The 21,871-nt window shown below is 38.6% G+C and overlaps 1 protein-coding gene across 3 annotated transcripts in view; it reads left to right on the forward strand.

Moving 5' to 3' along the window:
• Pka-R1 (protein kinase, cAMP-dependent, regulatory subunit type 1) overlaps nucleotides 1-21,871 on the forward strand; it is a 173,369-nt gene that overhangs the window by 71,759 nt on the left and 79,739 nt on the right. The window contains exon 2 of one of the 3 annotated variants that reach the window (XM_065230543.1): nucleotides 13,362-13,595. The exons of the other annotated variants lie outside the window; for them this stretch is intronic. Within the exon in view, the coding sequence (XP_065086615.1) occupies nucleotides 13,578-13,595 (18 nt within the window). The 5' untranslated portion in view covers nucleotides 13,362-13,577. The remainder of the gene's footprint in view (nucleotides 1-13,361; nucleotides 13,596-21,871) is intronic. 3 annotated transcript variants of the gene reach the window in all.

The following is a 21,871-nucleotide window of genomic DNA, read 5'->3' on the forward strand; positions in this document are numbered from 1 at the left end:
ATCGTGGACACCCTTTATCAAGACCAGTTCTCCTTCAGCTATCGGCTTCACCACGCCGCACCACTTCGGACGTTTAGTCAAAGTTGGAAGATACTCCCGGGTCCATCTTCTCCAGAACACGTCGAGCTGTTGTTGTATCTGGCCCCAAGAGGTTCGTAGAGCGTCCGCTGGAGCTGTTGCCGGAACAACCGGTTGCCGCACACCACTTGAGTTGCCCAGAAGAAAATGATTTGGCGTAAGGGATTCGTATTCCTCCGATGTAAGCGGTAGATACGTGAGTGGACGACTGTTCACGACCGCTTCAGCTTCCACCATGAATGTCTCCAGCGCCTCGTCATCTAGCTTGCGGTTGTTATTGTATGCGGCGTCCACTGCAGCTTTGATGGAGCGCACCATCCGCTCCCACGCTCCGCCCATGTGGGGTGTTCCTGGAGGGTTGAAGATCCACTTTGTGTTGGTACCCGTGAATGTAGCGGCTAGCTGCTCGATCTGCTCATTTAGTAGTCTTTCGGCGCCTTGAAAATTGGTGCCGTTGTCCGAATATATTTCGGCCGGAGAACCTTGACGGCATATGAATCGCCGCATGCACTTCACACAGGAGTCAGTGGTGAGGCTGTAAGCGACTTCAACATGTACTGCGCGTACCGTCAAACATGTAAACAAGGCTACCCTTCGTTTTGCGTTACTCCTGCCTACTTTCCCAGTCAATGGCCCAAAGAAGTCTACGCCGACGTACGTGAATGGGCGTACGAATGATGCCATTCTTGCAAGCGGAAGCGGAGCCATACGGGGAATCTTGGGTGAAGCCTTGTAAATCCTACACCATTGACACATCTTTATGATTTTGTTCAGTGTTGTCCTAAGCCTTGAAATGTGGTATCGTTGGCGTACCTCGTTCACGACTGTCTCTAACTGTCGACCACCAGACGTGGCACATGGCTCCTAGGGAGAATCGCCGGGAATTTCGCTTCCTTTCCAACGTTCGGTCATCCATGCGAAGAATACCGTCTTCATCCAAGATTGGACACAACGGATAGATGTTGCTGGATTTTGCCACGGGTATCTGCTCTTCGTCCGGTTTCGACCTGTTGCGTGTTAACGCCACCATCTCGTCCGGAAAGCTCTGCCACTGGGTATCACGAATGAGAAGTTTCTTCGCCTTCTGCAGCTCTTCAGACGTCAACGGGCCTACGGATCGTTGGTTGCCTGTGGTTTTCCGCTTCAGATTTCCGATGAACCGCAGGACGCAAGCGACTGCGCGAGTGGCCCTGTTCTGCTGGGAAAAACTTTCCAGATCTACCAGACGTTCAGGTATTGTTACCTATTTGTGAGCGTAGCAAGAACGCAGTTCTTCTTCTGTGGGTGATGACGGCGTTCGCTGCTTCGGCCATTCTGTTTCTGCAAGCTGCAGGAATGCAGGACCCTTGAACCAAACGCTGTTTGCTGCCAAATCGGGACCTTTTCCCCACTTCGTCGCATAATCTGCCGGATTTTGGTTGCTAGGAACCCAACGCCAGTTTTCCACATCGGTGACATTCAGCAACTCGCCTATTCTGCACGTAACAAACTGTTTGTATCGACGATGGTCAGCTCTTATCCAGGAAAGGACCGTAGCAGAATCACTCCAAAGCACCTTCTTCGTGATGGATAGTGTGTGGCTTTCTTCCACGAACTGCATCAGACGTGCTCCTAAAACTGCGGCCTGCAGTTCCAGTCGTGGCACCGACTGCGTCTTCAGAGGAGCCACCTTTGTCTTCGCTGTGACTAACACACACTCAGGGATTCCTTCGGAGTTCAACGTACGAAAGTAGGCAGCTGCGCAGTACGCTGATTCACTCGCGTCAACGAATACATGAAGTTGTAGATCCCTGTAGCGTGCGGCAGTTGCTCCTAGGAAGTAGCAGCGAGGAATTTGAAGCTTTCTAACCTCCTCGAACAGGCTCGTCCAGCTGTTCCACCTTCTGTGCAAGTCATCGCTCACTTTCTCGTCCCACTGAATCCCTGCTCTCCACACATCTTGCAACAGGATCTTTCCATGTACTGTGAAGTGGCATAGCAGTCCCAGAGGGTCAAAAAGGGACATCAGGCATTTCAACATTTGCCTTTTTGTTGGACGTTCGTCGTTCTGAATCAAATCACAGATTTCCTGACTCATTTGGGTTGAGAAACTGAAGGCGTCCTCCTGTGTTAACCATTGAAGTCCGAGAACACGTTCATAGTCGTTTGACTTGTCTGTTGCGAGTTGCTTGCCTTCTTTGGACTGTGGTTCTCCTAGGCCGCTCAACACTTCGCTACTGTTCGACAGCCAATTTCTCAAAGTATATTCTAAATAATAAATAATAAATAAAAAAGCAATGAATGTTTTTCAAGTTTTATATTTTTAAAACAAGTACTGAGGATCCAAGAGTCAATTCGTTAGTAATATGTTTAACGGAAATTAAAGCATTTGTTTTGTGGCCGAAGTTCAGTTTTTTTTGATTTGGGGTTACTTTGATAATGCTCAATGAATGTAGAAAAAAATGGGTGAAACTTAAACAATTTTGTTCTTCAAATATGAAACTTTGAATGAGTATATAATCAGAAAAAAATCATAAGCAATTAGAATACAACATTGAATTTGTGATGGCTATATCGGAAATACATTTCAAAGGTGATGGTTTGAATGCTTTTTCAAACAGGCGAAAAACACGAAATTTGTTTTTTAATATGTTTGTAAAATATGTAGCACATACTTTATAAAAACTATATACGATATCAACGGAAACACCCTAAGCTAAAATATGAAACAAATGTTTCTAATTTGGAAAAAGCGCCGCGAGTAAATTTAATCTTTACATTATACTATCAAAGTTACCCGCATTATCAAAGATACCCCGTTTTACGGTACTATTGAAATTAGAATTAAAAGGTAAAAACAACATAATAAGGTAAACATTCCTTCCCCCATCCCCATCAGTTGCAAGGATGTGACCAGGATAGGCTGTTGAGGATACACATCCTATATCTATGAGGTAATGATTAATCCCAAATTAGGCTGATGCACATTTTAATTTATTTAAAACAAAAACTCGAACTTCACAACAAATTTCAAGATCTGGAATTTATTCAAAGTGACAAAATCTCAGAATTAGATATGCCATTTGATTAATTTCAAGTTCGCAATTTTACATTTCAAAGTTCGACATTTTAAATATTTTCGCTAGTTTAGGAACTTCAAAACTTCTCACGTTCCCTAATATTCTACATAATCCCCCTCCCCTCTTATCCACCATATTCTTCAAAAAAAAATCCACCATAATTCTATCGAAAATCTTCTGCAGAAAACTCTCTGAATTCAATCTGCCATGCTCTTCACATTATTAATAATTCTAGCAATTCCCCAAACAAAATCACATGGAGTTCTCCTCAGAAGACCTTAGAAATTTTCTTCGACATTTTGTTGAAACTATCCTTGGAACTCATGTTCAATTTTTTTGGAATTACCTAAACATTTTTCTTAAAACTTTTTTGAAATATTCTCAAGTAGAATTAGTATAATTGTTCTTAAAAATGAAAACCTCAAATTAAATGTACTGCATGGTAACTCGTTCTATGCATCCTATTTTTTTTATTGGGATTTGAATGTTAATCATTTTTTAAGTTAATTTGCATTTCAAATTAAAATGCATAAATGTCTTAAAAGAACATTTCAGAAAAGCTAGGCCGCTTTTATTCATTATATGTTATATTATGTTCACTAAATACTCAAAATGTATACCATGGATGGTACAGGCATAGAAATCTCTCAATTAAAATGTGGACGTGCTTCAAAGAATACTAAGAACAGAGCAGTATGCTATAAACAATAAGCTTGAAATGCCAAATATTTTTTTAAATTTGGCACGGATTAGTATTTGAAGTCGCGGATTTCTTGTGAGAAATCGTGGATCAAATTTTGAAAATCCTATAAAGGTCCTGAATTTTGAATCTAGCCACATAATCTTGAAAGGTTTTCCAAGATCAGGATTGAAATTTGTAGTTAACTGAATTATCGAAATCTAATTTATGTTAATCCTGGACCTTGAATTCCTGTGAATGGAATCAAAAACAAATCTAAATCATTTCTTTGAAGGTTATCTCAGGACAGCTTTGCAAATTTCTAAAGAATTTCTTTAAGATCATTTCAAAATGTTTTCAGAATTACTTTTACTTTCAGGATTCCCCTCAATAATCTTATGATTCTGTCCGGTATTCCCTAGAAATTGTCTCTATAAAATTGTGATTCGGTGCAGAAAACTCTTGAAATTCATTGTACATATAGATTGTATTATTAAAAATTCTCACGAGAATTTTCACTATTTTTTTTCTTTTAAAATTCGTATGTAATTTTCCTAGAAATCTTTTGGTATGCCATTAAGAATTTGAAGAAGTATTTTCCAAAAAAATTCTAGTATTTTCCCTCAGAATATCATAGAAATTTTCCACATGTGTTGTGATTCAAAGAGTTCCATGGAGGTTTTAAGGTGGGTTTTGCATTAGGAAGAGTGTCATTCCCTGTTTACGTATGTTTTTATATGGTTGAGTGTATTTTTTTCCTTTTCTTTCTTTTCGTAATTTTCCAAAATTTGTTTAAGGTTGTGTTGGTACTGCCATGATGATTGTATTTGGTGAGCTTGTTTCAGTTGAAAACAATACGTAACCTCGATCGCGCGCGATCTATTTTGCGGTTTTCGTTAGAACATAAGAAAAGCGATACTGTCGGTAAGGTATGCAGCCGAATGCAAGAACATAGTTGAGCCTTGTGGGGGAAACACATTACGATTTATCCCACGCTACTATTTTAGGTAATCGTGACTGATAAATCGTGGGCGGAACACATCGTAATATTTAGTAAAATGAAGCGCAATTTCATGTGAATAACTTGTTAAACCAGGACTTAAACAAACCGTCACGTCGTTCATAGCTTGTTATGATAGCCTGAACAATGTGTAAACAGCAAATCGAAACATTGAACGTCGCGTGAAAGTGTAACTTAAAGAAGAGCTATGTGCTTTTTCGTAGTTTTTAGTTTTCGGATTTAAAGGATCGTCGGTTGCACTGGCTTGCTTATGAGCAGGAAACGCGGTCTCAAGTCCGAGATTTTTGGTCAAATCGCTTGTTTATCGTGTATTTTGAAAAACTTATCATCGTCGTAAGTGCCGTTCAACAACAGCTCAAGTAACGGTATGATGTGAGGGGCTCGGTGGCCTTAGAGCGCCCGTTTTTGCTTTGACTACATGGTAATAATAAGGAGCTCGTTTGCCTAGTGGTCTAGTGGGTTCAATCCCAAGCTCCTTCGCGTTATATGATCGTTAGGAAATTAATTCAGCTTATCGTTTACCAAAACGAACCCTGCTGTAAACCCAACCCTCTTACCCAACATCCCAGTGATTCCTCGTGGAAGTGTAGAGGATTTTTCAGCTTCTATCAAAGCGAGTGTCACATCAACACATTCCTACCCATTCTTTTCTTGACCTGCGTTCGGGCGCGGCCGGCGCTGGTATTTCCTAGTTTGAGTTCACCAGTTTTTACACATTGAGGATGAATTCTAGTACCAAGCAACGTCTATTGGTTCTCTGTGTAATTACAGCTGATCTGGTAATAACAGAGTAGCAACCGTGGGCGGTCAATCATATTCCACAGAATTTGCTTGAAATGCTTCTCAAAATGCTCATGAAATGGATCGGTTGGAATTCTCTTACATTTCCTTAAATTCTACCTTGAAAATTTCTTGAGAATCTCCTTATTGAAGGGACCATCGAATACAAAATCACAAGCACAGTAGTCATGAAATTAATTTTTACTATGATTCTATAACTTGATATCGAGTTGGTGGACATCGATTTCCTCTATAATTCTCCCTAGAATTCCTCTAAAATTCTCCTCAATACTCATTCGAAGAGTCAGAACCGTGCCATGATTTTTTGACGTAGGATTACGTTTTTCGGCAACATTCTGAGGGTGCAATTTAAGAAAACCGAAATCGACCGCGTTACGAAAAGTTGTCAGGTTTTGACCACTTATGCTGCCGCATATGGATTTTCGTCAATTTTGAGATAACAACGCTATCCACTATCAATTGGCATCTAATTTCATATTATGTGATAAAACTATTGACTTTGAACATGAAAAATGTGAAAACAACATCAGGTCAGTTTGATATGCAAAATAATCGCATATCAGTCCCATCCTGAAATTCAGTCGCCCATAGTTCAAGTTAGAGGTCTGCTTTTTGAATTGCCATATTTTTCGCTGATATAACACAACATGCAAGCTTCATTGGAACAGATTTTAATTTGAAAAAATTATCAATTAATTTACTATTATTTATCAAATATTTACATAGAAATTGCACTTCGTAACTTCGACTGCCATTTTCTCAATGCTTACTTTTCCATATGGGACTGATATGGGATTATAGCGGATGAATTTTAATTCTAAACAAGCCAATCGATTGCAAATTTTTCTACAAATCTGCTAAAATGAACACGAAACTATTGGTTCCAGATCAGCTCAAGCTGGAATATTCATTCTTTTTTAATATGCGTAGGTTTTAAATAATTAAGGTAGACCAACTTACAATTTAGTGTAGGCTTCGTAGTTTTAGATTAGATCCAATGATTTCCACTAGTAGGGTATAGTTTAAGATTTAGCAGCTAATTAAATTCAACCGTTATGAGAATCCGTACTATCACTCTGGAAGGTAGTTCTGTATGTAAATTATAACTAGTATGAAATTGCACTTCGTAACTTCGACTGCCATTTTCTCAATGCTTACTTTTCCATATGGGACTGATATGGGATTATAGCGGATGAATTTTAATTCTAAACAAGCCAATCGATTGCAAATTTTTCTACAAATCTGCTAAAATGAACACGAAACTATTGGTTCCAGATCAGCTCAAGCTGGAATATTCATTCTTTTTTAATATGCGTAGGTTTTAAATAATTAAGGTAGACCAACTTACAATTTAGTGTAGGCTTCGTAGTTTTAGATTAGATCCAATGATTTCCACTAGTAGGGTATAGTTTAAGATTTAGCAGCTAATTAAATTCAACCGTTATGAGAATCCGTACTATCACTCTGGAAGGTAGTTCTGTATGTAAATTATAACTAGTATGAAGAATTCACTTGTTGAATAATTAATTTTAACAAATTTTAAAGGTATTTCTCAATTAAATTTAACGTATTTGTATATAAGACACTAGTCCACCAGGGAATCCACTTTCAGTTCGCCGTTCACACGTGCTTTCCCCATTTTCTCCTTTTACCTGTCATTCATCGCTCCTGCTGTTAAGGTCCACCGGTGCTATCGGTTAGATGACCAGCGTTGCCAGATAGCGTAGCAACAGAACACTTTATCAATTTTCATACTACACAAATGTCAAACTGTTGCAATGGTGATCAAAATTATCACCGATTGCCTGCGAAAAGCACCTTCCCTAACACAGATTTCAAAATCGAATTCCACCCGGTTTCGCCGAACGGTGCTTATTCAATCACCGTGTGTGGTGTAGAAGTGAGCTGATGACGCGCGGTTTTTTTTTAGGAACAGCAGCTCATCAGCACACTGCAATCACAAATCTAAACCATTCAATTCGTCACTTATCGCGGAATTTTTAAAAAAGCACGCATTGCTCCTTTGCGCATTAAACAGCCACCGCGTAAACCGAGATGCGCTCGAAATTCAACATGTACCTATGATTAGACGATCTTAAATTTCTACTGGTATTATCCAATGCATTTACGTACACGGCTCTTATTGCTGCTGTTATTCCTCCAGTATATGTGCTCTTACCTCTCCTCCCATCATTCTCTCCAGCTTATCAGCTCAGCTTCGGATCCGAATCATTGGCTCGAATGATTCACTGACAGTACAGCTCTCGGACCCGTCCAGCTCTGCGGATCTTTTTTCTCTCGATTCTTCACGATTCAGCTCCGGATCCAGATCTGAGCTGATGATCTGGAGCTGAAGCCGAGAATAGTGGGAGCAATTGTGTTGGAGAATCAAGAGTGATTCCGTTCTGAGCGATATTTCATGCGTGGGGCGAGATTTTGCGAATTTACGAGTACTAGTTATCTCTCTTATTCCAACGCAAATTCTGCTCCGCTCCGCTAATGCACGCTCAGATCTGAATACACCATTAGACTTATGATATCAGTGAGCTGATGAGCTGCGGTTCCTAAAAATGAACCGCGGGTCATCAGCTGATTTTAGTGACTCGAGTCTATAGAACAGCTCGAGAGCCCATCTCTAGATCTGAGCTGATGATCAAGGCTTGAAAACGAGAAAAGTGAGAGCAAATCTGCTGAATAATTTACATCAGAAATAAAATCTGTATGTAGACTGGATTGCACGTGTCACATTTTTGTCAAAATTTCTATAATTTCAAGGTGAGCTATAGAGCTGTCCGAAAGAATCGACTCCCTTTAATGAGCTGGACGGGTCTGATCCGCTCAGCCATCTGAGCTATTTTACCCACCTCTAGTGTGGTGGCGTCCGGTTGTTCGTCATCAGCAGCAGTGTTTTCGGCGCGTGGCGTTGAACATTGTTCTCCAGTACACAACGAAAAGCTGCCCGCAAGCACCGAGCTGCAGTCCATATGAGCGCAGTGTTGTCACATTTTTTTCTAATATCAATCTGTATTTTAATCGTAAAAAATCTTTTAAATCTGTATCTGGCTGAAAGAAATCTGTAAGTTTTTTTTATTAAGGTCTTTGCATGGATCTACGTAAATTTCGCTTGTGCTTATTCCAGGATCAGAAAGAGTTTGCTAAAAGTTTAGAATTTTGGAAAATGATCAAATTTGCTTTCTAAAGAATTCATCGATTTAAAAGATCTCGTAACTCTAGAATTGCCTTTTTTTTAATTATCTATTGAATAAACCAAACATTTCGTGCTTTTTGTGTACGAAAATGCGTAATTTTGTCATCAGAAAACGAGGCGTTTCCGTGATAGGAAAAAGTGGTTTCCCTAACACAGTCGCCGAATATTGATACCGAGTACGTAATCCTGCGTCAAAAATTACGGTCGTGTCTTGGATAAAACCTCTTACTTTTTCAAATTGAGATCTCTAAAAGTATCCACATAAAGGGAAATGGATGTAATGTCGGTCTAAATGCCCCTAATATGGTCAAATTCAGGAATCGACTATATTTTCAATAGCGACCAAAAATATCCATTAGTACCGTCCCAATGACGCGTTCATCTATATAAAATTGATAAATAGCAGATTTTTAGCGATGGGCCCAATCTTGGATCCATAGGCCAACATTAGATTACTTTTTAAACATTTTCATGAAACCGGGAAAAGTATAACTGAATAGATTGCAAATAGACAGATCATCAATGCAGGAGCTGCAGAGAAATGGTCAAATTATCAGATGATCTAATCAACAAATGATTAAATTGACACATGCCTTCCTTTACAGATGGGGATGACCAAAGGGACAAATTGCCAGTTAAACAGATGGATAGATGGTCGTCACATTGTAATATAGAAAGATACCTCAATAGCCCACCAAATGGGCCATAAAGTGACCGCCATGTGGACAGAATGATTTTCTCCAGGATCAGGGAAGTCGAGAGAACTTACAACCAGAACGGTTTATTTGGGCGTCTTTACACCCATTTGCTCTACACCAATTCGTGATTTCGTGATTTGTTACTGACCTATCATTATGGTCCAATTCTAGGAAAATCTGATCCCAGGTGAGCAAATACCCATTTTCAAAGCATCCTCCCGTCCATATGATGCAACCATAATCCTGAAATCTTTCAAAGTTATCCCATGTTATTTTTAGCAATTGTCCAGTATCAATCTTCACCTCCAATGGCACCACAATAGCGCACACAGGTGTGATCCCTTCTCGTCGTAAATTATGCACGCTGGTCCGAAGTAGACGGACGGGGAAACAACCCCATAACGACCTGTTAAACTTACCTTTCGGGTCGTCGCCGGGCTAAGCTCACGTGCTTGCTGGCTGCTAGCCCGTCCCGGCCTGGATATTTGCGTTGCGTGTCGAGAAGTGCCATTTGAATAAATTTCTCATCGTTTGGCTTTATGGGCCGCCGCCGCCGCCAAGGCAGCAAGGTTAAATCAAGGTATGACGTCCGCAGGCACCCCTTCTTATTTATGCTATCCCGAGCAGAATAAAATATTTAGCCAAGAACTCTTTTTGCTATTGGTTTGATCGATGTAAGAGGTAAAATTTAAAAAAAGATATCAAAAACCTATGGCAGGGCTGGTAGCGAGTCACTTTTTAGTGACTTGGTCACTTTTTTCAAGCCAGTCACTAAAAAGTCTCTTTTTTTAATGCCAAGTCACTAAAGTCACTTTTTCTTGTAATCAGTCACTATTTTCAACTTTTTTTAGCGTGAATTTATTTTAAGATTGATCATTCTTTGCTTTGTGACGTTTAATCGTCTTTCTCTATCTACAGGGTGTCTACTCATCTTTCTAAATAAAATTACCTGAGTTTTCCAGAACTTTAACGGATAAATTCCAGGCTTATAATAAGAAAGCTATTTTTTAAATGCGTTGAAAATATGCTTTTTTTTTTACAGATCAAAACAATAGCGATTTACCCAAACGTTTTCAAGACATGGCAATCTGTTTTAAATAAACAGCTGCAACAATCAAATCCATTGAATGCTGAAGTTCAACACTTACTTAAATTCTCACTTTATAAAGTTAAAAAAAACTTACTTAATTTGAGTAAGTCCAAGATCTAATATTATTCAATATCTTGAAGTTTCGCATAGATATTAAAAAATTTCAAAGTGCCAGAATCAAGAAAAAAATAAATGATTTATTTCAAGTTCATAATTAATTTTTATTAAAGATTAGAGTACTTCAATGCAGTCCCATTAACTTCACAATAATGGTAGGAACTTTGGAAAAGTTCTGAGTAATGAAAAGCAATGCTGAGAATTTCATTGAAGCTCCATAAAATAAGGAAAGTTAATACGCTGAAAATATGACGAACTTACTGGAAACTGAGGTTCTTAACTCAAAGCGGATCTTTTAGCATTCGAAAATTTTCAGGAATTTTTATGACAGACATTTCGAGAACTTCATAGAAATCTATGGAGCTTAAGAAGAGATCCGCCAACTTCAGGAATTTGTATGAACATTAGCAAAATGCGAGAGCATTTGAAAGAAGTTTAGTAAGCTTCGAAAATTGAAGAATTTCATGGGGAGGTCAGTTCCACTAGTTTCAAAAAAATTAGTGAAAATTTAAGGCAGTTTTCAGATTTTCAGATAACTTCAGATACGTTAAAAATTTAATGGAGGTCTTCCCATGAGTTTAGAAGTTCAGTGAAGCTTAAACATGTTTAGGATAGTTTAATTAAATTCAGCGCAGTACAACAAGCTTCATGAACTGCAAAAACCCTTGGAGAAGTTTTGAGAATTTCAGAAAAGAACAGAGAACCTCAGAGCAGTTCCGTTAACATTAGAGAATTCACATACATTTTAAAGAAGTTTAGAGAACTTAAGTGAATTTTTAAACCTTTAAAAGAGATCTATGATCGTTGGAAAAATTGAGGAAAGTTTAGGGAAGTTTAAAAATTTAATGAGAAGTATTGTGAGCATCAGGCTAGTTTCTCAAACAATAAAAGAACTGCAAAGCAGTTTCATTAACTTCAGGACAAATTTGGGAACTTTCAAGTAGTTCTGAAGACCACAGAATAGTTCATTCTGATTTCCATTGAAATATTTTAACTATTTGCGTAATTGTTTATGTTGGTATTTTTTTGTAAATTCTATGAAGTATCCGAAGTGTCAGCTAATCCCGGAAGAAGTTCCGGATGGGGCTACATACATAGCAATGTAATATCAAAGCTTACTATCATATATCATAGAGCTATTGGTTTGTTGTTCAATCAATTAAATCAATAACATAGTAATAACTCATTCTGTTATCATAACACAACAATAGCAAATTATGCTCTGATAGCAGATAAAGCTATTAACATGTTATAGTCCTTGATAGTAAAATTGGATATTATTTTGCTCTGGTTTTGTTATTCCTCTGTACTCGGGTTGTATTGCTAACTAAGGAGAGACCATACGTCACACAGCCTCGATTTTTCATACCGACCGTTTCCAGAGTATTAATCAAACTAATGTCGGCGAATGAGGTACGATTTGTTGTTGTTGTTGTTGTTGTTGCTTTGTAAAAGGTTAAAGGCAAATTTTGACCGATCGAGAGAAAATTGGGTCTTGGACACGTGTATGTGTTCACGAGCGTGGCTTGATAATTTTCCATTTTCTTGTTTTTTTTTTCGGTCAAAAGGAGAAGCTTGACGACGATGGAAGCGTTACTGGCTGGATTATGCATATTAGCAGCGGCCAGACGGTGGGTGGATATGCGAAGGGAGGTGCGATTATTGTTTTGGAGGCTATTTTTAAGAATGTTGGAGCCTATAATCTTTCGACGTCATTGTCGCTTCGGGCTTGTTTTCTTTCGAATATAAAAAAAATTACGATGACATTATTTGTTTTGTATGGTCAGTGAACTGGAAATTCTGATTGATCAATGTTTCATGGTATTTACCAAAAACATATCTTTGAGAGTTATTTTCATAAACAGTTAATTGGTGCACTTATTATACCTATTTTGGTGACGATCTGATATAGATTTCCTTCTGGGAAGGAAATTTGAATTTCCATAAATTGTCATGCTTTTTCATCCCTTATTTCGAACGTCCAAATAATACCGAACCTCGTTAAATGCCACACACTTCGATGCTAAAACCTACGCTCGGTGGCGGTGGGATCTAATTTGCCACTTTCCCCGCGATATGTATACCTACTTCTTTTTTTTTTTTAATGTGTTTACCTTTCTTTTCCCGAAGCCCACCTTCGAATCGGTAATGACGGCAATCTCTGCGGTTAAAACGGTTCCTTGGAGGGAGGACATATCCGGTCCTTTGATTTTCTTCTTTTCACTCACCCATCATTGAGTAGGTGGTGGGAAACGTGTTTGTGACAGGGAATTTGTGGCTTCCCGGAAGTTGTATATTTATCCGGTGGTGGTGGTAAGTTACACTTCCTTTCCAATTTCCAATCAGGCGCATTCCTGGGAAATCTTTAACTTCGATGAACATTGTTTTTGTTGGGTGGGAAGAAACTAAACTTGTTGAATCATTTTCGTGTTGTTTATGAATTGTTAGCGATAGCTTGGTCGGTTTTTCAATTGAATCAATGACCAGAGGCGATTTGGGTTTTGTGAAGAGTATTTTCGTCCTATTTCTTCAAAGAAACACATGTTGCATCCACCATCATCATTATAATTTGACGTGGCTTCCCTTTACAATGTCTCGTTGATTTCGCAGAGAGATGAAATTCCTCGTACTCGTCTGAAATGCTAATGAAGCTAGGCCGCAAGCCATAAGACGTTGAATTGAGCCGTATCAAGTGACTCTGGAAAAAGTAATTTTCTCGCAAAGAACACTGCGAAGTTTTTCAATAAAGAGCATCGCCACCGCCGTCGTCGTCGTCGTCATCGTCACCATCGCCAGTGCTTCTTTTTCTTTCATTCGAAGGAAACCATGTTGACGCTTCCGCTGGTAAGTGATACTTCCCATACCGCTGCTGGGATCAAACAACGGTCTAATGGCTAACTTAATTTTTTTTCTAATGCCTACGATACAATCAACTAATTGTTTTATGTTTGCTTAAAGCGAAAGCATTTTTCCTTAAAATATTCAATTACTGCCGAATCCATTAACTTTTTTTTTCTCGAATAAGTTAAGAGTGTATTAATGAATGAATATCTTTTGCTCTCTTTTCTTTCTAGGTAAGTCTTTCATTCTGTCGGTTGGTGAAAAAAGTTGTGTATTCACTTCGACTTACATTATAGAAGGTGGGTTATAATGAAACAGATTGTGTATTTATTTCCATTCGAAGAAATCGTCTGACCGTGGAGTCAAAAAGCTTTCGCTTACCAAATGATTGCGGTAAGTTTTAACATGAAATTGAGATTTGCTGTATTCGACAAAGTTGTTCTGCACAATCAAAATCTCAGGTTAATCAACGGACATTTTATAAAAACACAACTGTTGCTTTCCTGAAAAATGCTGAATTTGTTATGTGTATTCCAATCAAAACATACAAATACATTTAAAATTGCTCCTAATAGTTTTTTAAATATTTCGTTGCATTCAAGATTTCGGAATCCTCAAAAAATACGAATTTCAGACTTTCTTCAATTTGCATGAGTTTAATATTAGGCCATTTTGAATCTTTCAAACAAATCAAAATGGTTTAGTCGATATTGTTCAACAAATCATAACTCGAAAACGTCTCTGCCTTTCAAAATGTCGTCTGACACAAGATACTTAAAAATATTTCCTTTTCTGAAAAAAAAAAAATACACACGGTTAAAAAGGCACTTTTGAGTAAAAAATCCAACAATGTATTTGAAACTTAAATAACACAGAATTACTCTCTATAATATTTTTTGAATATTTTGAATTAAAAAAAAACTCATTAAATAAGCTAACTTCTATAAAATTTTCAAGTTGGGCGCTCTAAAATTGATGAAAATCATTGAACAACAAGATTTGGTCATGTTTTTGAACTTTTCAAACATTGCAAGTTTCCTGGCCCAATCACCTTCTTCCAACACAGCCTCCCCTATCGTTACAACTGGAGATCACCACAGCAGACGGAATCGCAAATCGATCATGTTCTGATTGATGGACGGCACTTCTCCGACATTATCGACGTCAGGACCTATCGTGGCGCTAACATCGACTCTGACCACTACCTGGTGATGGTCAAACTGCGCCCAAAACTTTCCGTCATCAACAATGTACGGTACCGACGCCCGCCACGGTACAACCTAGAGCGACTGAAGCAACCGAATGTCGCCCTAAGCATACGCGCAGAATCTCGAGGCAGCGTTGCCAGAGGAGGGCGAGCTCGATGTGCCCCCTCTAGAGGACTGCTGGAGTACAGTAAAAGCAGCCATCACTGACGCAGCCGAGAAAACCATCGGGTACGTGGAAAGAAGTCGACGGAATGAATGGTTCGACGAAGAGTGCAGAGCGATTTTGGAGGAGAAGAACGCAGCGCGGGCGGTAATGCTGCAGCATGGAACCCGACAGAACGTGGAACGGTATAAACAGAACCGGAAACAGCAGACCCGCATCTTCCGGGAGAAAAAACGCCGCCTGGAAGAAGCGGATTGCAAGGAAATTGAACTGCTGTGCCGTTCCCAAGAAACACGGAAGTTCTACCAGAAGTTCAACGCATCCTGCAACGGCTTCGTGCCGCGAGCCGAAATGTGCAAGGATAAGGACGGGAGCCTCTTGACAGACGGACGTGAGGTGATTGAAAGGTGGAAGCAGCACTTCGATTCGCATCTGAATGGCGAGGAGAACGTAGGCACGGGAGACCAGCGCAATGGAGGAAACGACTACGTCAGTGCAGCAGAGGACGGAACCGACCCAACTCCCACGCTGAGGGAAGTTAAGTATGCCATTCAGCATTCAGCGCAGCCGAACTCAACAAGATGGGCCCAGAAAAGTTGGCCACCTGCCTGCACCGGATGATAGTCAGGATCTGGGAAACAGAACAGCTACCGGAGGAGTGAAAGGAGGGGGTAATCTGCCCCATTCACCAGAAAGGCGACCATTTGGAATGTGAGAACTTCAGAGCGGTCACCATTTTGAATGCCGCCTACAAAGTGCTATCCCAGATCATCTTCCGTCGTCTATCACCTAAAATGACCGAGTTCGTGGGAAGTTATCAAGCCGGCTTCATTGACGGCCGATCGACAACGGACCAGATCTTCACCGTACGGCAAATCCTCCAGAAATGCCGTGAATACCAGGTCCCAACGGATCATTTGTTCATCGACTTTAAGGCGGCATACGACAGTATCGACCGCACAGAGCTATGGAAAATCATGGACCAGAACGGCTTTCCTGGGAAGCTGATCAGACTAATCAAAGCAACGATGGACGGTGTGCAAAACTACGTAAGGGTTTCGGGTGAACTATCGAGTTCATACGTATCTCGCCGGGGACTGCGACAAGGTGACGGACTCTCATGCCTACTCTTCAATATCGCTCTAGAAGGTGTAATGTGACGAGCCGGGCCTAGGAAGTAATGTCACGATAGACGGGGATACTTTCGAGGTAGTGGAGGAATTCGTTTACCTTGGATCCTTACTGACGGCTGACAACAATGTGAGTCGTGAAATACGAAGGCGCATCATCAGTGGAAGTCGTGCCTACTACGGGCTCCAGAAGAAACTACGGTCAAAAAAGATTCACCCCCGCACCAAATGTACAGAACGCTAATAATACCGGTGGTCCTCTATGGACACGAGACATGGACTATGCTCGAGGAGGACCTGCAAGCACGCGGAGTTTTCGAGCGATGTGTGCTAAGGACTATCTAACGGTGAGTGGCGGTGAAGAATGAACCACGAGCTCGCTGCACTCTACGGCGAACCCAGCATCCAGAAGGTGGCCAAAGTCGTTGCAAGAATGCCGGACAACAACCCTGCAAAATAGGTGTTCGCTACTGATCCGGATGGCACAAGAAGGCGTGGAGCGGACCAGGTAGAGCGTGATCTAGCGAGCATTGGGCATGACCGAGGACGGAGAGCGGCAGCCGCAAACCGAGTATTGTGGCGTACTATTGTTGATTATGTCTTATCTTAAATGTGATGTTGTACAAATAAATGTATGTATGTAAGTTTCCCGTTACACATTTTACCGCAGGCATCGTGTTCGGAGTGTTAAAATATATTTCATGTTTTTCATATCAAGATGGTAGAAGGAAAAATGCGCGTTTGAAATTGAAACTTCGAAAGCATATAAGGCCTTCCTAAGGATAGCAGCACCGCCCGAGCAAAGCTGAAGATCAAATTGAAAATCAAAATTTGCTGTTATGATGTAACTTATTTTGAATACTCCAGTTGATCTAATTTTGGTTGACTTAACGGTTAACACAGCAAAAATGAGAGCAAAATTTTACACTGTTGAAGCAAACGGAAAACTAATTCTGCTTTCATGATTTCATTGATTACTGATTTTGCATTCATAATGTTTAACTGAATTCGGGCCTAGAGTAAATGGTTACCATTCATGTTTCTCAAGCTGAAAGACTTAGGCTCGAATCTCAACGCGGGCAAGTCACGAATGACCTTAAATGTGTTAAACAAATCAGATAAACGATAATCATTAGTTCAACGACAGATGAATTTCAATTAAATTTTAAACAAGACGTAAACAGCAGAACTTCAAGTTAAGTTGCTTTCATTTAAAACGTCTTGACTGCATAATGAAAGCACAATATGATATCAGACTTATGTCGCAACATTTGAAATCAAAATGAGTTTTCATTATGATAGGAATTGCACACTTTAATATCGATTTGCTTTCATTTTGTTAACCGACTTTGCTCGGACGAGCCCCCCGGATCCTAAATCCGGCACTAGTTGCAGGGTCACCCGTTCGGGAAATGCGGGAAAAAGTGGGGAATTCCATTGTTCAATCGGGAATTCAGGCTTTTTTTTTCAATAAATTAATGTAGTTTTTATGGTCGTTTGAATTGAAATCGTAAATGTTTTCTCCAAAATGTTTTTTTTTTCTGGAATAGGAAAATCAATTGAAATTTAATCAAAATTGACTTTTTTCCTTGATTTGTGCTACTGACGTCAGGGAGGCAGCTCTCACACCTGGACGCTACCTGTTGACCCATCAACTCATGGACCGGGGACCAACGGCTTTACTTCCCTTCCAAAAGGAAGGCGTGATCAGAGAGGTTCCGAGAAAATCCCGGCAGCGCCGACTGGGATTGAACCCCCAGGCCTTTTGCGGTGAGAGGCAATCACGCTTACCACTACACCACCGGCGCCGCTAAACAATAGTGATGAAATTCATCATTGTTATCTCGAGAATCAAACATGTCGCTAATGTTGGCCTAAGCGTTCTTAATATAAGGTCCGTATATACAGAGTATCTCAAAATTGAGCGTACAGATGTCCTTAAATTTTAGAAAAATAACTGTAAAAGGCCAATTTGGAACTTTTGGTTGCTGAATTATCATACATTTATCAATTATTGGTACCGTATTGGGCTTATTTTGAAAAGTGAGAGCTTATTTTCTTGAATTACCTTAATATCTTCAAATGCAATGAGCTAAACTTCTTGAAATTTTGCTCATATTTAGTCATAATAAAGATCATTAATTTCCCACTATTTTTTTTTCTAAAATTCGTCCAATAGGTAAAAAGTTGATATGTCTGTAGAATCAAATAAACACTACATAGATCATTGACCAAAGGAGGCATCGACTTGTAGAAATATCGACTTATGGAGAGCACGATACATGGGAAAATTAAGGGACCACAGAATTCATTGAGTTATAGAAAATATCGAGTTACAGCATAGCAAGCTGTGGGAAGTTGACTGTATTTAAAATTCAGTACGTGTAGGAGGGGCATAGTGAACAAGTGGAGCATAATGAGCATCCTGTACTCAAATTTTTAACTGTTCAAAACAAATTAATTGGCAGTAGGTTCAATATCCCTATGATGAATAAATAATAAACTAATTATCAACATTTAAAATATGATTATTCAATTTGTCTACATGTAAAATTTCATCTGTACAATTTTTTTTTTTTTATAAATATAGTTTTCTAATTAATTTTGTTTGGTCTAGAATATGGAATCTAAAGAATTATCCTCACATAAATGAAACAAGTTTTAGATTTTGCTCCTAATTTAAAGTATATGTCTTTATTTTTGTTTGTTATTTATGTTAAATTTTTACTTTTATTAGTTTTGATTAAAAAGCTGTTCTTTTACAATTGTTTATGATATTTTAGTTATTGTCGCGACTCCACTAAACCAAAATTCGTGAGACTCTACTGGTGACATAGGAAATTCAAGTCGCATCAGTTTTCAGTTACATGCACAACAAGTTGATACGTTTGTGGCACTTAAGTTATTGTTTTACCCTAAGTAGCATATTTTTAAGGTTTTTTTTTTTTAATTTTCCGTTGAAGTTTCGGAAAAAAAACCTGTAAAACTCAGGGAATTTTATTTAGCAAAACGAGTAGACACCCTGTAATAGGAACGTATAGCAGGGCTGGTAGCGAGTCACTTTTTAGTGACTTGGTCACTTTTTTCAAGCCAGTCACTAAAAAGTCTCTTTTTTAAGGCCAAGTCGCTAAAGTCACTTTTCTTGTAATAAGTCACTATTTTCAACTTTTTTAGCGTGAATTTATTTCAAGATAGATCATTCTTTGCTTTGTGGCGTTTAATCGTCTTTCTCTATCTACAGGGTGTCTACTCATTTTTCTAAATAGTATTACCTGAGTTTTTCAGGTTTTTCCAGTACTTTAACGGATAAATGCTAGGTTTATAATCAGAAAGCTATTCTTTAAATGCGTTCAAAATATGATTGTTTTTGGTCGATCAAAAACAACAACAATTTACCCAAACTTTTTTAAGACATGGAAATCAGTTTTAAAGAAACAGCTTTACAATCAAATCCATTGAATGTTGAAGTTTAACACTTACTTAATTTCTTACTTAATAAAGTTAAAAAACTTACTTAATTTGAGTAAGCCTAAGATTTAAAATTTTTCAATGTCTTGAAGTTTCGTATTCAATGTTCAAGATATTAAAAAATTTCAAAGTGCCAGAATCAAGGAAAAACATAATTGATTTTTTTAAGTTCCTTATTGAAGGAACTTTGGAGAAGTTCTAAGTAATAAAAAGAAATACTGAGAATTTCAGTAAACCTCCATAAACAAACTGCAGGATCATAAGGGAAGTTAATACGCTGAAAATATGGGGAACTTACTGGAAGCTTCAAGAACCTCAAAGCGGTTCTTTTAGCATCCGAAAATTTTCGGGAACTTTTATGAAGTTCCTAGAATTTCAGAGAACTTCACACGTGTCAAGCGAACTTGAGAAATATAGAAAACATGAGGGGTATAGTGCAAATTTTTGAGAAGTTCTAAGTACCTCAGAAAAGCTAGATCTAGAGATTTTTGGGGAATTTCAAGTCTTAAGAGCAGTTTCCGTAGCTTTAGTCCAGACTTTTGGAGCAGTTGAAAGATCTAACGGTGAAATTTATATATAGCTAGTAAAAAAAAAAATTTTTCAACGAATTTAGTATTTTTTATTAAAAACATAATGTTTAGGGAAGAGCGCTACTTCGTCGTAATCGCCCATTTCCGTTCTATCGATCAGAAAAGATCAATAATATCATTGATTTCACCGTGCACAAATCAATATTACGTTTTTCTCGATGCGTTAGTTCATTAGCTACAACATAAATCCTGTTAGAGCGCATTGTATGAATATTTACGCTCATTGTTCTCTAAACAAAAGAAGCGCTCCTAGCGAATCCCCTTTTTCTACGTTTATCCGTAGGACGAAGAAAATCTAATGGCGTTTCAATGCGTTAAGACGGAATTGAAACTCGTAGAACGAATTTAGAATCAAGAAGCAGTGTTAGATTTTAGACAATATCTCATCAATTTGTGACTCTTTATCAAATCCAAGGGTACGTATGGAAAGGTGAATAAATTTGCAATTCATCTTTGATAGAAATATTCCATTCTTTGTTTGAACTCGTTCAGAAAAGAGAGGTAAAGCGCGGGTTGTGCTTAGTAGGACGGAAATTAGATCAAAAACCCTATTCTTCAAAAAAACGTCAATGAATATTGGAGAAGGGGCCCTGGTCAGCCGTATGACGCAACTTAGTCGCGATGCTCTCACAAGAGCAATAGGATAGTTCCATGTTGTGCTAAAAAAAAATCGAAAACACTTAAGAAGTTCCGAGAATTTCAGGTGGCACAGAGTTCTTCAGAGAATTTGTGAAAACTTCAGAAATATTTCAGAAACTTCACTGAAGTCCAGATAATTTCAGGGAAATTTAAAGGTGTTTGCGGGAATTCCATTTATTTCCGAGCAGAACCGAGAACTTCAATAGAATTGAGAGCTTTAGGGAAGACAGATCAGAGAATCAAAGGGCGAGATACTCAGGGAATTTCCGGAAACTTCTGCAAAGCTCCGAGACAATTTCTGGAACGTGATGAAAATTATATGAAGCGTGTTATACTATGGATATTTCACTTTAAAAAATGCGAAAATTTATCTAAATTGATTAGAGAAAATCAGCGAAGATACATTAATTAAAAAAAATGCAAGAACTTTTAGCAAGCAGTGATATCTTCAAGAAATTCAAGAGAACTTCTTATTAATTTAGATACTTTTAGATAGTTTCATGATACTCAGCGAAGTTCCGAGTACTTCAAGGACGATCAGATAGCTTAAGAATAATCCCATTAACTTAAGCAAATTTGCAGATGTAAGTCTCTCTGGGGTATTCCATGAATTCTATGATTGATCCGAAAACGTCAGAAGCGTCAGGGAATTATGCATATATATCAGAAAATTTGCCAATTTGCCACAAATTTAGAGAACTTCAGGTAACCATAGATAAGTTCCGGGAAAATTAGTGAGCGTTTATAATGGTTATAATACTTAAGGAAAATTGTCGAAACTTCAAGGCAACGTTAGAACATTGAGGGAACTTTAGAAAGTCCTATAAAGTGCAGGGAAGTTTAAGAATTTGATGAGAAATATTGTGAGCATCCGGCTAGTTTCTCAAACTACAAAAGAACTTCAAGGCAGTTTCATTAACTTCAGTGAAAACTTTCAAGTAGTTCTGAAGGCCTCAGAATAGTCCATTCTGATTTCCATTGAAATATTACTCAACATTTCAATAAAACTATCCTTCTAATTCAATTTTCTTTTAGTTTTCCTCGGAATTACCTTTAAATTCTCCTTTTGAATGTCACTCCT

Source organism: Ochlerotatus camptorhynchus, unplaced genomic scaffold (assembly GCF_037179485.1).
Source record: "Ochlerotatus camptorhynchus isolate MF236.1 unplaced genomic scaffold, CSIRO-AGI_Acam_v1.1 ptg000330l, whole genome shotgun sequence".
NCBI lineage: Eukaryota > Metazoa > Arthropoda > Insecta > Diptera > Culicidae > Ochlerotatus > Ochlerotatus camptorhynchus.